Below are 13,391 nucleotides of genomic sequence, written 5' to 3' on the forward strand. Positions count from 1 at the left end.
CAACTGTGTGATGTCATCATGTCAATATGGACCAAAATCTCTGAGGAATGTTTCCAGCACCTTGTTGAATCGGTGCCACCAAGAATTAAAAACAGGGTCCAACCGGGTACGAGCAAGGTGTACCTAATAAAGTGGCCGGTGAGTGTATACTCACAATAGGCTATACATTTCTCTGTCACTGTTATTCAATACTTCGGTTATATTTATGATTATTTAATTAACCAATTAATATTCCTTTTATTCCTAATCAATTAGTCGTCAATCACCTGAATGTGCTGTCATCCTTCAGTGTGACTTCTGATGGTCGATGTGATGGATCTTTCACTGCAGAGGATTGTGGGTCAGAACAGCCAGAAAAGCATGCTGGCTTATATACTGAAAAATCAGACCGGGTGTTGTAGAACATCTGGTGCTTTAGACATATTATGTACTGGGACAAACTAAATCTTTTTCTGGCACTCTTTAAGTGTGGTAGTACAGGTATTGGAACACACAGATTGACTTTACACTGTGTTCAATTTCTTGAGCAGGGGCGCCATCTTGTGGTGAATGTGCTGTGTTACCTCTGCCTGCCACAGTGATCAACTGTTTGGACAAACTATAAGGAGTGTAAGGATACATTGATCTGGATCAATACACTGATTAAAGAATGCAATATTATCCATGTGTTTTTTTACTTTTTCCAGCTGTGCCTTTGTGGCTTACAGGCAAACACCAATAAATTTAAATACACCAAACGCATCCCAGCTTGCTGAGTGTGACTGCTGTGTTCACACCTGCCCAAACGAACCGCACTCAGGGGGCAAACGAACTTGAGTTCAGTTGAAGCTTACCAAACAGGGCAGCTGTGAAAGCACCCTCACATGTACTCACCTGAAGGTGTGAACACCGCTCCAGCACGTCCTCTGCAAACTTAAATTACAGAATGAGTCATCAGTCATCCTGCTCAGACGTCATCTCGTCCATCGTCTCAACTCTGCACAGCTTCCTCTTCCCTTTGTGACGGTCCTGCCACCCCTGATGATGATATGCTGAGGATCCAGTTTTAGACAGATGTGACTTAACCCTTTAAGAACTGGCTCACACAACAATATTGTGAGCTTCAATTAGAAGCCCAGGCTATTATTTGCTTAAAGCACTGAAATCACCAGGCCTATATTTGGGACAGGCCTTTAATTCCTTTAACGCAAAACTGTTGCTCAGCAAGATGGGAACTATTATTTGAACCAGTATGAATATTGTATAAAAATTAGGCTTCGAATAACGTGTTATGTTATGACACTTGTCTCATGGCATTGACACTTTATCCTGTTCAAACAATATTGATAACTTGGATTAATTTTTAGTCCTGCCGTTTGTCAAACCTGCGTATGTTCATACATCGGTAGCTGCAGCTCATCTCACAGATATCTTAAACATATTTCCGAGCCTTGTCCCAAGAGCCGACTCATTCATGCTCATTATAAATCACTTTGTCTACAGTTTTCAATACAAACTAGTGGATCCACTGCAGCAGGAGGATCCTCTGATCCCCCATCTTCCAGAGGGGAACCCGTCCAAAGAAAAGAAAAGATTAACATGTCTCATGAGTGACTGAGAGCAGCAGCTAAGCAGATTTACTTTTATTTACTTGGAGGCAATTACATGTTTTGTAAGCCAGTCAGAGCTTTATGAGTGAGGAAAACGTCAGCTGACCCTTTGCGTATCGCAGACTTACCGTAAGTTTATTATTGGATAAGAAAGAGAAGAGAGGCCACACCAACACTGAATGCTTCTTCTTACCAGGTATATGTTTTAATACTCAACCATGATTCAGCACATTACACTGAGGAACAGCTGGTGGGTTTAACACAGGTAAAGCAGGCCCTAAACACTTTACGCTGCCCCGTCACCGTCCAGCCACAGACACACAGTATTTACATTAACCTACAGGATCTGCATGGTAAAACATCAATTCTCAGGGAGGGAGGAAGGAGCAGTGATCGGCTCCAGTTTATGTACAGGATTATAACAACAGTCCAGTTGCAGGTCACAAGATGCTTTCACGACACAATGGTTCACAGTACATCAAAGCACAAGTCAAGTCCGTACACGTATAGCAACAGTATAAAAAGAACCATCGGGGCCACGTTATCCAAGGAGCGGCGGCCTCGTTAAAGTGGAGCAATGTCGCCATCTTCTGGTGAGATCGCGCATCTGCTCAGAGTACAACAGAACGGACAACATTTAACTTCAAGAGTTCGGCTATCTAATTCAGTCAAGAATGAATGCAGTTACACACACTATCTAGTCTCAGGAAGAGAAGCTATCTATCCATCTATCTATCCATCTACAGCCGTCTGCTGGAATCAGTACAAAAAGAGATTTTACCACCCGACAGTCGGCTTTGATGGCTTTGAAAGGAGAGAAGTATCCTGTACAGTGTAAAGGACCATACCAGTGTTGTTGCAAGTTTTAGCGCCTTAACGACAAACCTATGTACATTAATCCAGCTGCTGCAGTGGAGGTGTTTCAGTGTGTATTTTTCCAGGAAGCCACTGTTTCCCTTTGGGATAGAAATCAATTAGCAGACTCCTGCTTGAGTTGTATAATCCATCACGTCTGCAAGATGTCTTGCTCCATTACCGTTGTGAGGTAACGCAGATTAACTGATGTGAGAAGGAACGCACTGCGATACCTCTCGATAACAATGTCTAACTTTGACTAAAATGATGCAGATGTGACATTGATGGTGATGGATAACACACGTTTGAAGCGTCTGTCAATGGAAACCAACAGCTTCCTGGAAAGTCAGGGAATACTTTAGGGTTTAGTTACGCACTTATTAGAAAAGCTGCAGCTCTCTATTAAAGCTTTTGGTAACACTTTGTTTGGACAGTCTGCTTACAGATAGTTTATAGAGCATCTGGTTTGAACTTTATTTTTATTGGTGTTTTTCCCATTGTTTTGTATATTGATTAAGTCGCAGTCTTAAAGTAAAGGTGATTTTCTCCATACAGTGAATTTGGTTAATAACTCCAATCCAGTCGTCCTTTGAAGAGGGCTCATCTGTGGCCTCCTCATGTGATGGCTTTCTTGCTCACGGCCAAAAGTACTTTGTAAAGGTGATTGTCCGGGGTTTAGCCCAAGTACAATATCTCAAAAGAACAATCAACTTTTAGTTCAAAGATTATTTCTTTGGCAATCTGTTACCAAAACGGAGAACTTCTTGGCATCCCCAAACAATATGAAAATGGTTTGCCATTGATTTACCGCCCAGACCCAGCTGTATAAATTTCAGTTTCTCTGGTTCTCTCTCCCATTTCTGTTTGACCTGGGCAGTGGAATCATTTTTGGAATTTGTAATATATTATATATTTGTGATACAAGATGTTTCTTTTCTTTATTCTTCTAACATCAGTGAATGTGTTAATCAAATTGGGTTCATTATCCTCTGTAACATTTCAACAGCATATTGCTCATTCATTCATTTTCCGTAACCGCTCATACCGTTAGGGGTCGCAGGGGGCTGGAGCCTATCCCAGCTGACACTGGGTGAGAGGCAGGGTTCACCCTGGACAGGTCACCAGACTATCACAGGGCTGAGACATAGAGACAGATAACCATTCACACTCACACCTACGGACAATTTAGAGTCACCAGTTAACCTGCATGTCTTTGGACTGTGGGAGGAAGCTGGAGTACCTGGAGAAAACCCACACTGGGAGAACATGTAAACTCCACACAGAAGGGCTCCCCCACCCAGGGGTTCGACCACAATTCAACCGTTTCTCTTTATTCTGTAGATGTTTAACAGATTATAAAGTATGTGACAGTTCATGAACACACTGACATGTTCTCAGAAAAAACTAACAGGCTGTTGAAATGTTACAGACACTCTATAAACTCTGTAGGCGGACGATTCAAATAAAGTGTTACCAGACATTCTTACTAAAGGGATTATTTAAGTTTCAAGTAACGACTTGTTTTATAGCTCAGTTTTTAGCCTTTAACAACGTTTGGGTTGCCAGGTTGTGAAATATCTCTCCGGTAGGTGAATCATTAAAAGTCAGTGTCTTACGTCTAAAACAATATGTGAGATTTTACAGTAGCCGCACTTTGAAACCAACAGTTAGTGTGACGGGTGTCGTGATATATACAGTGCTGACGATAACTGTCAACTTACCCAGGATATGTTGTCGTTATCTGGCTCGACCAGCACAGTGATTTATCCCGGTAAAAAGAGAACCACCTTTGTCACCTCGCTAATTTTCCATAGACATCACAATGTCTTTATTGTGAACTCTTCTGGCCACGATTATCGTGTAGTGAAATCTGATATCATGTCAGCCCTGGACACTGTGCCGGCATCAATATCCCACAATGCAATGCGGTCGTCAACAATGTTCATAACAGACGGCAGCTGAGTTAACTCTGTAAGGTCGTTAACACTTCAGTTTAAGTGTACGTATAAGCTACACGTAATGTATTTTAGAATATTTTTTAAATTGCCGGTAGAGCTGAGGTTGGCATGAGTTACCATGGTTACACGTCTCCAACCGCCAAGGGGGCTCTTAGGAAGTGACGTGTCAGTGTGTCGGAAAAGATACGTACTGCGGTTTATCCAGAGGGAATTTTTTTGAAGGAAAGTACATGTACTGAGTATGTAGTGCGTAGCTTCCGATTTCTGTCGCAGTGTTCCTTTCTAATATCGAAGCTAATAATATAAATGTTAAAGATATACTCCTCCTAAAATCGTCACTCATGACCCACTACAAGTGTGTGTACCGTAAGGCGCAAACATCCAAGAGACACAGCACCGAAAAACACAAATATAGCGCGGCAAAACGAGAGCGAATCTGGGGTTGGCGAGGATGTTTCCGAACAATAACCGACAATCGTGCAAAGTGTACCTTTAATAACAAAGGTTACAAGTTCTGTTTCTGATAAGGAAAGAGCTTATTAAACCATCTGTGATTATAAACCTGGCAACCCACATGTTTAATGCTTACAGCTGATCTATTAGATACTACTAAACAGTATATTACCATTAATAGATACCCAGTACACCTTAGATTGAGGGCACAGATGTGTACAGATGTGTTTGAGGGTTGTAGGTGCTGCTGTGTGACGACTTGAATTAACTTTGGGATTTAAAATAGTCAGCAGCAGCAGTGTAAAGCATGCAGCATGAGAACAGTAAAACATGATGAGTCACTGGTATGGTCCCAAGTTAAATAGCTTAGTCATGGGTCTAAACAGCACTTTCACCAGTAAAGGTATAAGACAACAGCCTGAAGAGACGAGCCCTGTTGGAAAAAGCGACATCGCCCACATGTGATGCAGGAGTTTAGGGTTTGATCTGTGTTAATAATCTCAGAGGGACGATGATGATCGAGATGTTCTGGTGGTTAGTTTGTTGGTTTTTGTTACTAAACACACAGAGGACGCACATTAATAGGTGAATTTTAGCATAGATTCTTGTGTGACCATCTCAGAAATATTTCCCCAGAATATTTGAAACACTATTGTCCTTAAAATACATGCCATGCTGATTTTTTTGATTTTCAGTATCAGTGAAAAAGGCCCCGATCAGCATGCCAGGCTCAACCTAAACGCTGCCGACTCCGCCGGTCGTCGCTCTGCCTCTCAACAGGCTGTAACTCACACGTAAAGCACCACAAATCACCCACGCACACGGTCATCCCGGCAGCTCGGGGGAGGTCTGCCCACACTGCTGTACTCGTCCGACGATTAGCAACCGCAAACACAACACGGAGTTCTGATTTGAAATGAGCACAGAGACGGCCGTTTGTACAGACCTACGTTAGGAGCGTCTCGCTTTTCTTTAAAGTTAACCTTCGTCTTCTTCTAACTCTCCTTCCTCCTCCTCAGGCGGTCACATGGCACAGATGGTAAGCCAATGGCACGGCCTCGATCAGACCAGAATCTGTGTGTTTGTGTCGGCGTTCCCTACACGCTGGGTGTGTGTGCTTTTAGTGTGTGTGTTAGCGTGCTGGTTGGTGTGTGAGTGATGAGTGTGTGTGTGTTTGATATCATTGATTTCATTTGTTTCTTGCTGATCATGTGTGTGTTTAAGCTTGCCGTGCATGTGGACGTATTCATCCTCACCCTCGCCGTGTGTGTGTGTTGGGCCATTGTCAGCGCGCGTCAGATCTTCTTGTGTGTGTGTGTGTGGTTCCTCTGGGTGTGCTCGTGTGTTGATGACCTCCTCGATCCAGCTCCTGAAGCGGCTGACACGAGTGTAGAGCGCGGGAGAGGAGGGGTCGGCGCAGCCGTAACCCCCGGCAACAACCCCGGTGAGGACCCATCGGCCCGTCTCCCCCTGACACAAGAGCCCGCCTCCAGAGTTGCCCTGACAACTGTCGCCATGGAGGAGGCTGGTGTCTGGAGGACTGCCGGCACACAGGGTGCCGTGGCTGGAGAAGCTGTCGCCATAGCGCTTCTTACATTGCCATGACGACATCAAAGGGACCCAGGATGCAAGGACTGAGTCTAGGAGAGAGGGTGAGATGATTAAAGGAGCGACATGTCAGAAAGGCTGAATCATAAAGTTGCTTTACAACAACAACAACAACAACAACAACTGACTGTGTCGTGTATGACTACGGATAAATCGTTTAATCGCTCATACACATGCCGCATCTTTTACCGCCTGGAAAATGTGAGGTCCGTCGCTGGGTGCTACTCTTGTGCCAACTTTAAAGGAAGCAGATGTACCTGATGTTGCTTAGCAACCACAACCAGCTGTGTGTGATAGCCTTGTTACCAGAAATACCAAGTTTGGAGCTGATCTTCTTACAGCTGTTGTTTTTTTAGTGTATTTTAAAACGTTATCCGTCGCACGTCTGTGCCCCGTGTTCTTCAGCTGTCGGCTCTATGAGGCTGTACTTGGACACATAGGTGCTGCTAGCTAAATGCTAACGTTAAAAAAGACATGGTACACTACAGAGAAAAACACATACCTGGTCCTGACCAGCCAGTGGTTACCATGACGACACAAGAAGACGGAGAACTTCCCACTGATGCTGCGTCAGTGGCAGGAAGGCATGCTGCGTTGGTGTTGTGCTCAAAGGTCAGACAGTGACCCTTGGTGCTGGGTAGCTTCAACAGAGCCAGATCGTGACCTCCACTCTGACCCTTGAACTTCCTGTGGACCACCATCTGCTCCGGGGTCAGAGTCTGCTCTGAAGCCCCGACACGCACCATGTACCTGGACGGGTCGCTGCCAAACCTGCAGGAGAGAGGAGACAAGAAAACGTGCAGGATGGAGTTACACTTCGTGGTGTTCGCTGGTCCCACTGAAGACGCCTCCAGTGTAGGAAGTGACATATAGTTCAGCGCTGGATTTACCTGCTGACACAGTAAGCAGACGTCAGGGCCCAGCAGGGGCTGATCAGAGTGCCGCTACAGAGAGGACTCTCATCCTGCTCTTGAGACTGAAGCCACACCGACACCTGCCATGGCCACGTGGTCCTGACGGAGGACAGACAAAGATCTCGATCAATAACAACCACCTGTAGAGTCGTTGTCACGGAAACTCATTCTTTAATTTTTTTATCTAAAGTTTGAAGATAAGGTGTCCGTGAGATCGTAAATGTTCCTATTTTAATCATTTTTATGACTTTGATGACTTTTTTAAGGCTTAATATAGGATTTTTTTCATCACATTTTTATGACACACTATATTATGAATTTTCAATCATGTTTTTATTACAACTTTATCATGACTTAATGAGATTTTTATGACATACTATACTATGTTTAATTACATTTTTACTACAAATTAATCTATGACCTCTTATCACATTTTTGACATACTATACTAAGACTATTTTAAATTCACTTTTTTTTTACATACTATCCTACAACATTTTTTCTGACATTTTCTACTATGACATTTGTTCATCACAATTTAATTACAATTTTTTAAATCACATTTTTTACATATTCTACAATATTTTATTTATATTTTATTTTTAATGAATTTTTCTGACATCACTTAATCATTACATATTTTTCTATGACTTTTTTAATCTAATTGTTTATTACATACTAAATGGATGTTTGACATATTTTTTTGACATACTATGCTCATTTGTATTTAATACTATGCACTTACTTTTCTTAATCACTTTTTAATACACACTATACTGACATGACATGACATGACAAACACATCTCATATTATACTTACCACATTTTGTTACACAATAATGAATTTTTAATCACATTTTAATTGCGTACTGACTTTTTTCCTAATATTTTTGACACACAATATGACTCTTATCAAAAGTCAGTACAGGTCCACACTGATGAGGCTTCTCTGTCAGTTCAATCACCAGAACAAAGCCACAGATTTGGACAGACTGTACCACCAAATCATGTCCTAAATCCTACCTGAGCATGTTGTCCTGCCCTTGGTTCCTCCTCTTGCTCTCCTCCTCCACCAGCTTCCTCAGCCCACAGCTCAGTTCTTGAGGCTTGGCTTGTACCGCTGACTTCTGCGGCGTGACATCACACCTCACCCCTGCATCCACCCTGCGTCTGCAGCCCTGGATGCTCTGGCCCAGAGAGGGACACTCTCCCAGGAACTCCTCCTTCCCTGTGCACCTCACCTGGTCCAGGTGGATGGGCCCTTTCCCCTGCCCGAACCCTCCGGCCGCTACCGCCCCACCACTGAGGAGGGAGAGAAATGTGATTTTTTTTTGTGTGCATTTCTATAAAAAATGTGACTGTCTGTCTCTGTCATGCATATAAACATTAACCTGTGTCCAAGCTGTCTGCACACCACCGCTGCATTCAGGTCGTTCCAGCCCGAATCACAAATACTTCCCCAGTCACCATGGAGATACACCTCGACTCGACCCTCCTTTCTGCTGCTGCCACCCACAAGACGCACCAGGGGACCTGACAGGAAGCGAAAAAAACACAACTCTCATTCATATTCATGTCGGTGCACCTACATACTCCAGTCTGCACTCACTGAGAGTTATATGACCACTGACAGTGTTAAATGTCATCTGCAGCCTGGTGTCTCTTTTTCCAGCCTCTATTCTCATTCTAATGGACCGAGTGTCTACAGGAGGCACAGTAAACACCTCTTTATTCTCTCTGCTGTCAACATGTGGCATTTAAATTCTTTGGAGAGTGAGAAACACAGATGTTTTCACACTGAGGTAATGATACAGCCCCACAAAAGGAGACAGAAGTCTCTCACAGATAAATAGATGAGACAGATAGAAACATTTTTTACATCGTGTTCATTATTTATATCATAGAATTTTGTCTTAAACGGAGTCTGATGCAATTCCTGCATGTTTAATAAAGTAAACAGCTCACAGCCTGGCGTTAGACCAGCGCTCTGCAGGAACAGCTTGCCCTTTTCGTACAAGATTAATTGCAGTTGCACAGACACCAAACTTCTGCAGTGCAGTACGATGAGCCTCTTCCTTTGTTCTTACTACAGCTGCTTTCTAATTAACAACAACTCACAAAATATTACACAGCAGTCTGGTGTGCTCTCAAACAACGTGTATCAAAGCCAGCGTAGTTTCCCTAATTGTGGCACCGCAAGGCAAGGCAGCTTTTTTTATATAGATGCAGCTTCAAAGTGCTTTATAGACATTGAAAATATGGAAGTGTGAACATGTACACAGATTTTGAGGCGAAATGGGTATAATTTTAATAAAAATAACACCATAAGTGAAAAGCAATAAACGTTAGCCCCCCCTCCCAAAGGAGCCCAGTCTGCGCCGATTGGTCAGCGTTTTCAGGTCTTCCACACCTTTGTCGCGTAAATGATTATAATGGAAAACAGCAGCACTTTCTATCACGTAAAGCAGGAATACGATCCGAAATTGTGGAGAAATTAACAACATCCGCAACCAAGATTACACGTTTCCCTGATGTTAGCATGTGGCTACATGTAGCAGCGTAGGCTATGTGATTTAATCACTTTTAGTAGCGTGTCTGGAGCACATGACCACATACAGAAATCAGTCCAGCTAAAAAAAACCTGTTATAAACAGAGTATTCAGTCTGACGCCCGAGGTTTTTGCTCACAGGGATCTGCCTTGTTGCTCTTTGTAGCTTCAATTCACACTGTAATCTATTCAAACTAACCGTAAGGTTGGGGCAGAGAGCTTGTGACTAAAGGGTCTAATTTAAGAGGCAGGTTTTAGGTCTGGGTCCTCACTCATCCTCATCTCTCACCTGTGGAAGGTGCGATAACTGGCACGTCATTGGTTTCTTGGCTGGCTCGGCTCCTGCAGCGAACGCCGACGTCCTCGCTGTGGGAGCAGTCAGTCCGGCCCCAGATTCCGTGTGGACAGTCCAGCAGGGAGGTCTCTGATCCCTCACAGTGGACGTCGTCCAGGAGGATCAGCCCAACGCCCTCGCCGAACGCCCCGTCCGAGACGACCTCAGCGTGGCCCCTGAAGGTGGAGAAGAGGTTTTATATCCTGTTTGTAGTTTCTCCTTATTCAGAATTTGAAAGTAAAGTTATGCAAATACTCAAAGTTTTTTGTTTAGCTTAAGTAATACACAGTTTCATAACATAAAGTGTGTTCATCGTACCAATGAAATGTCAGTCATTATATTTGGTCAAAACAACTCTGTTGACTCAGGTAAGATTCATCAGATTAACTACCTGACTAATCGCTGCAGCTCTACATATGGAAGAGGACTGATGTGTGGTTAGCCGTACATCTCTTTGGGTGTTTCCATACCTGTAGCCCAGCTGTCTACACACCACCTCTGCATGCTGCTGGGTCCAGTGGTCGTCACACACCGTCCCCCAGTCGCCGTTATGGAAAACTTCGACCCGACCTTCCCATGGACTGTCTCCTCCAACAAGACGCACCACACCATCTGAAACAGTTTCATATTTCTGTGATAAAGTCTGTAAATGTGATTAAGGGCAGATATACTTGATGCACTTTACGCAACCATGGGGCAAGATTAAATTTTTATGGATGCTAACATTAATCTATCATTTTCAGATCAATTATTAATCTTAGTCTGATGTATAGTGGCTGTTGATTCATGCCAGTGGATATGTTACCCCTCAGTTCCCATAAAGAGGAAGCTGCTGCTTCATGCAGTAATCATTTATTGATGTTCAGGGGCTATAAATAGCAGGTTGAAGCCTATCAGTGTGTACAGAACCCTGTGTGTGTACTGTACCTGTATAAGGGCTGCAGGAGACCCCAGCATCCTCCATGTGGTCACAGTTGTGCTGCTCCCAGTCACCATGGGGACACTGCTCTAGGAAGAGCTCGTTTCCGGTGCACTTCACAGCATCCAGCAGAATCGGACCTGAACCCTGACCGAAGTGAGCCCATGACCAGGCCTTCGCCACCCCACTGCAACACATGAACACATAAAAAACTTTGTCTCAATACTGTGTCCATTTCTTCCCTTGTTAACAGAGATTGAAAGTAATTTTGAGATGGGAAAGACTAAAGAGTCAGGTTAAACATTTATATTAAAGTGTCAAATGACCTGACGAGCCATTGTTAGCAGTGCTTTAAAATATTAATAGAAATTTAAAGGGTGTCATTCTTCCATGAAAATATTATGATGTGAAAAATGTCATCGAAAAAAGGTCATTATAGAATATGTGAAAAAACGTACTTTAATTCATAGTATATAAAAAAACATCATAGTATAGCATGTCGTCCAAAAATCATCATAGTACATTATGTTGTCCAAAATCATGACAAAATGTCATAGTGCAGTATGTCGTCCAAAATATGAAAAAAGTCATAGTATAGCATGTCGTATGAACTCATGAAAAAAAATCACAGTATAGCATGTCGTCCAAAAATATGACAAAAAGTGATAATATGGCATGTTGTCCGAAATTATGAAAAAACGTCATAGTATAGCATGTTGTAAAAATTATTGAAAAAAACATAGTGTAGCAAGTCGTCGAAAAATATGAAAAAACGTCATAGTATAGCATGTCGTCCAAAAACATGAAAAAACATCATAGAATGGCATGTAGTCCAAAAATATGAAAAAACATCATAGTATAGCATGTTGTCCAAAATCATGAAAAAACAATCATAGTGTAGCAACTTGTCCAAAAATGTGAAAAAACGTCATAGTATAGCATGTCGTCCAAAAATATGAAAAAACGTCATAGTATAGCATGTCGTCCAAAAATATATAAAAAACGTCATAGTATAGTATGTAGTCCAAAAATATGAAAAAACGTCACAGTATAGCATGTCGTCCAAAAATGTGAAAAAACGTCATAGTATAGTATGTAGTCCAAAAATATGAAAAAACATCACAGTATAGTATGTAGTCCAAAAATATGAAAAAACATCATAGCATAGCATGTCGTCAAAAATCATGAAAATAAATCACAGTATAGCATGTCGTCCAAAATTATGAAAAACATCATAGTATGGCGTGTCATCCAAAAATATGAAAAAACAACATAGTATACTATGTCGTCCAAAAATAATAAAAAACGTCATAGTATGGTATGTCGTCCAAAAATATGAAAAAAAACGTCATAGTATAGCATGTCGTCCAAAAATATTAAAAAAAGTCATAGTATAGCATGTAGTCCAAAAATATAAAAAAAAGTCACAGTATATCATGTCGTCCAAACATATGAAAAAATGTCATAGTATAGCATGTCGTCCAAAAATATGAAAAAACATCATAGTATAGTATGTCGTCCAAAAATATGAAAAAACGTCATAGCATGTCGTCCAAAAATATGAAAAAAAGGTCATAGTATAGCATGTCGTCCAAAATCATGAAAAAACATCATAGTATAGCATGTCGTCCAAAAATGTGAAAAAACATCATAGTATAGTATGTAGTCCAAAAATATGAAAAAACGTCATAGTATAGCATGTCGTCCAAAAATGTGAAAAAACGTCATAGTATAGTATGTCGTCCAAAAATGTCAAAAAACATCACAGTATAGTATGTAGTCCAAAAATGTGAAAAAACGTCATAGTATAGTACGTAGTCCAAAAATGTGAAAAAACGTCATAGTATAGCATGTCGTCCAAAATCATGAAAAAACATCATAGTATAGCATGTCGTCCAAAAATGTGAAAAAGCGTCATAGTATAGTATGTAGTCCAAAAATATGAAAAAACGTCATAGTATAGCATGTTGTCCAAAAATGTGAAAAAACGTCATAGTATAGTATGTAGTCCAAAAATATGAAAAAACATCATAGTATAGTATGTAGTCCAAAAATATGAAAAAACATCATAGTATAGTATGTCGTCCAAAAATATGAAAAAACGTCATAGCATGTCGTCCAAAAATATGAAAAAAACGTCATAGTATAGCATGTCGTCCAAAATCATGAAAAAACATCATAGTATAGCATGTCGTCCAAAAATGTGAAAAAA

The 13,391-nt window shown here is 41.6% G+C and overlaps 1 protein-coding gene across 2 annotated transcripts in view; it reads right to left on the reverse strand.

The window, feature by feature from the left end:
• Positions 1 to 1,772: 1,772 nt before the first annotated feature.
• LOC126399603 (neurotrypsin-like) overlaps positions 1,773 to 13,391 on the reverse strand; it is a 53,857-nt gene continuing 42,238 nt past the window's right edge. For both annotated transcript variants that reach the window (XM_050059694.1, XM_050059695.1), the window contains 8 exons: positions 11,188 to 11,366; positions 10,731 to 10,872; positions 10,216 to 10,436; positions 8,769 to 8,910; positions 8,401 to 8,679; positions 7,354 to 7,476; positions 6,966 to 7,234; positions 1,773 to 6,495 (listed from right to left, as the gene is read on the reverse strand). In XM_050059694.1, coding sequence (XP_049915651.1) covers positions 5,918 to 6,495; positions 6,966 to 7,234; positions 7,354 to 7,476; positions 8,401 to 8,679; positions 8,769 to 8,910; positions 10,216 to 10,436; positions 10,731 to 10,872; positions 11,188 to 11,366 — 1,933 coding nt within the window. In that variant the 3' untranslated portion in view covers positions 1,773 to 5,917. The remainder of the gene's footprint in view (positions 6,496 to 6,965; positions 7,235 to 7,353; positions 7,477 to 8,400; positions 8,680 to 8,768; positions 8,911 to 10,215; positions 10,437 to 10,730; positions 10,873 to 11,187; positions 11,367 to 13,391) is intronic.

The sequence above is a fragment of the Epinephelus moara genome, chromosome 13, assembly GCF_006386435.1.
Source record: "Epinephelus moara isolate mb chromosome 13, YSFRI_EMoa_1.0, whole genome shotgun sequence".
In the NCBI taxonomy this organism is placed as follows: domain Eukaryota; kingdom Metazoa; phylum Chordata; class Actinopteri; order Perciformes; family Serranidae; genus Epinephelus; species Epinephelus moara.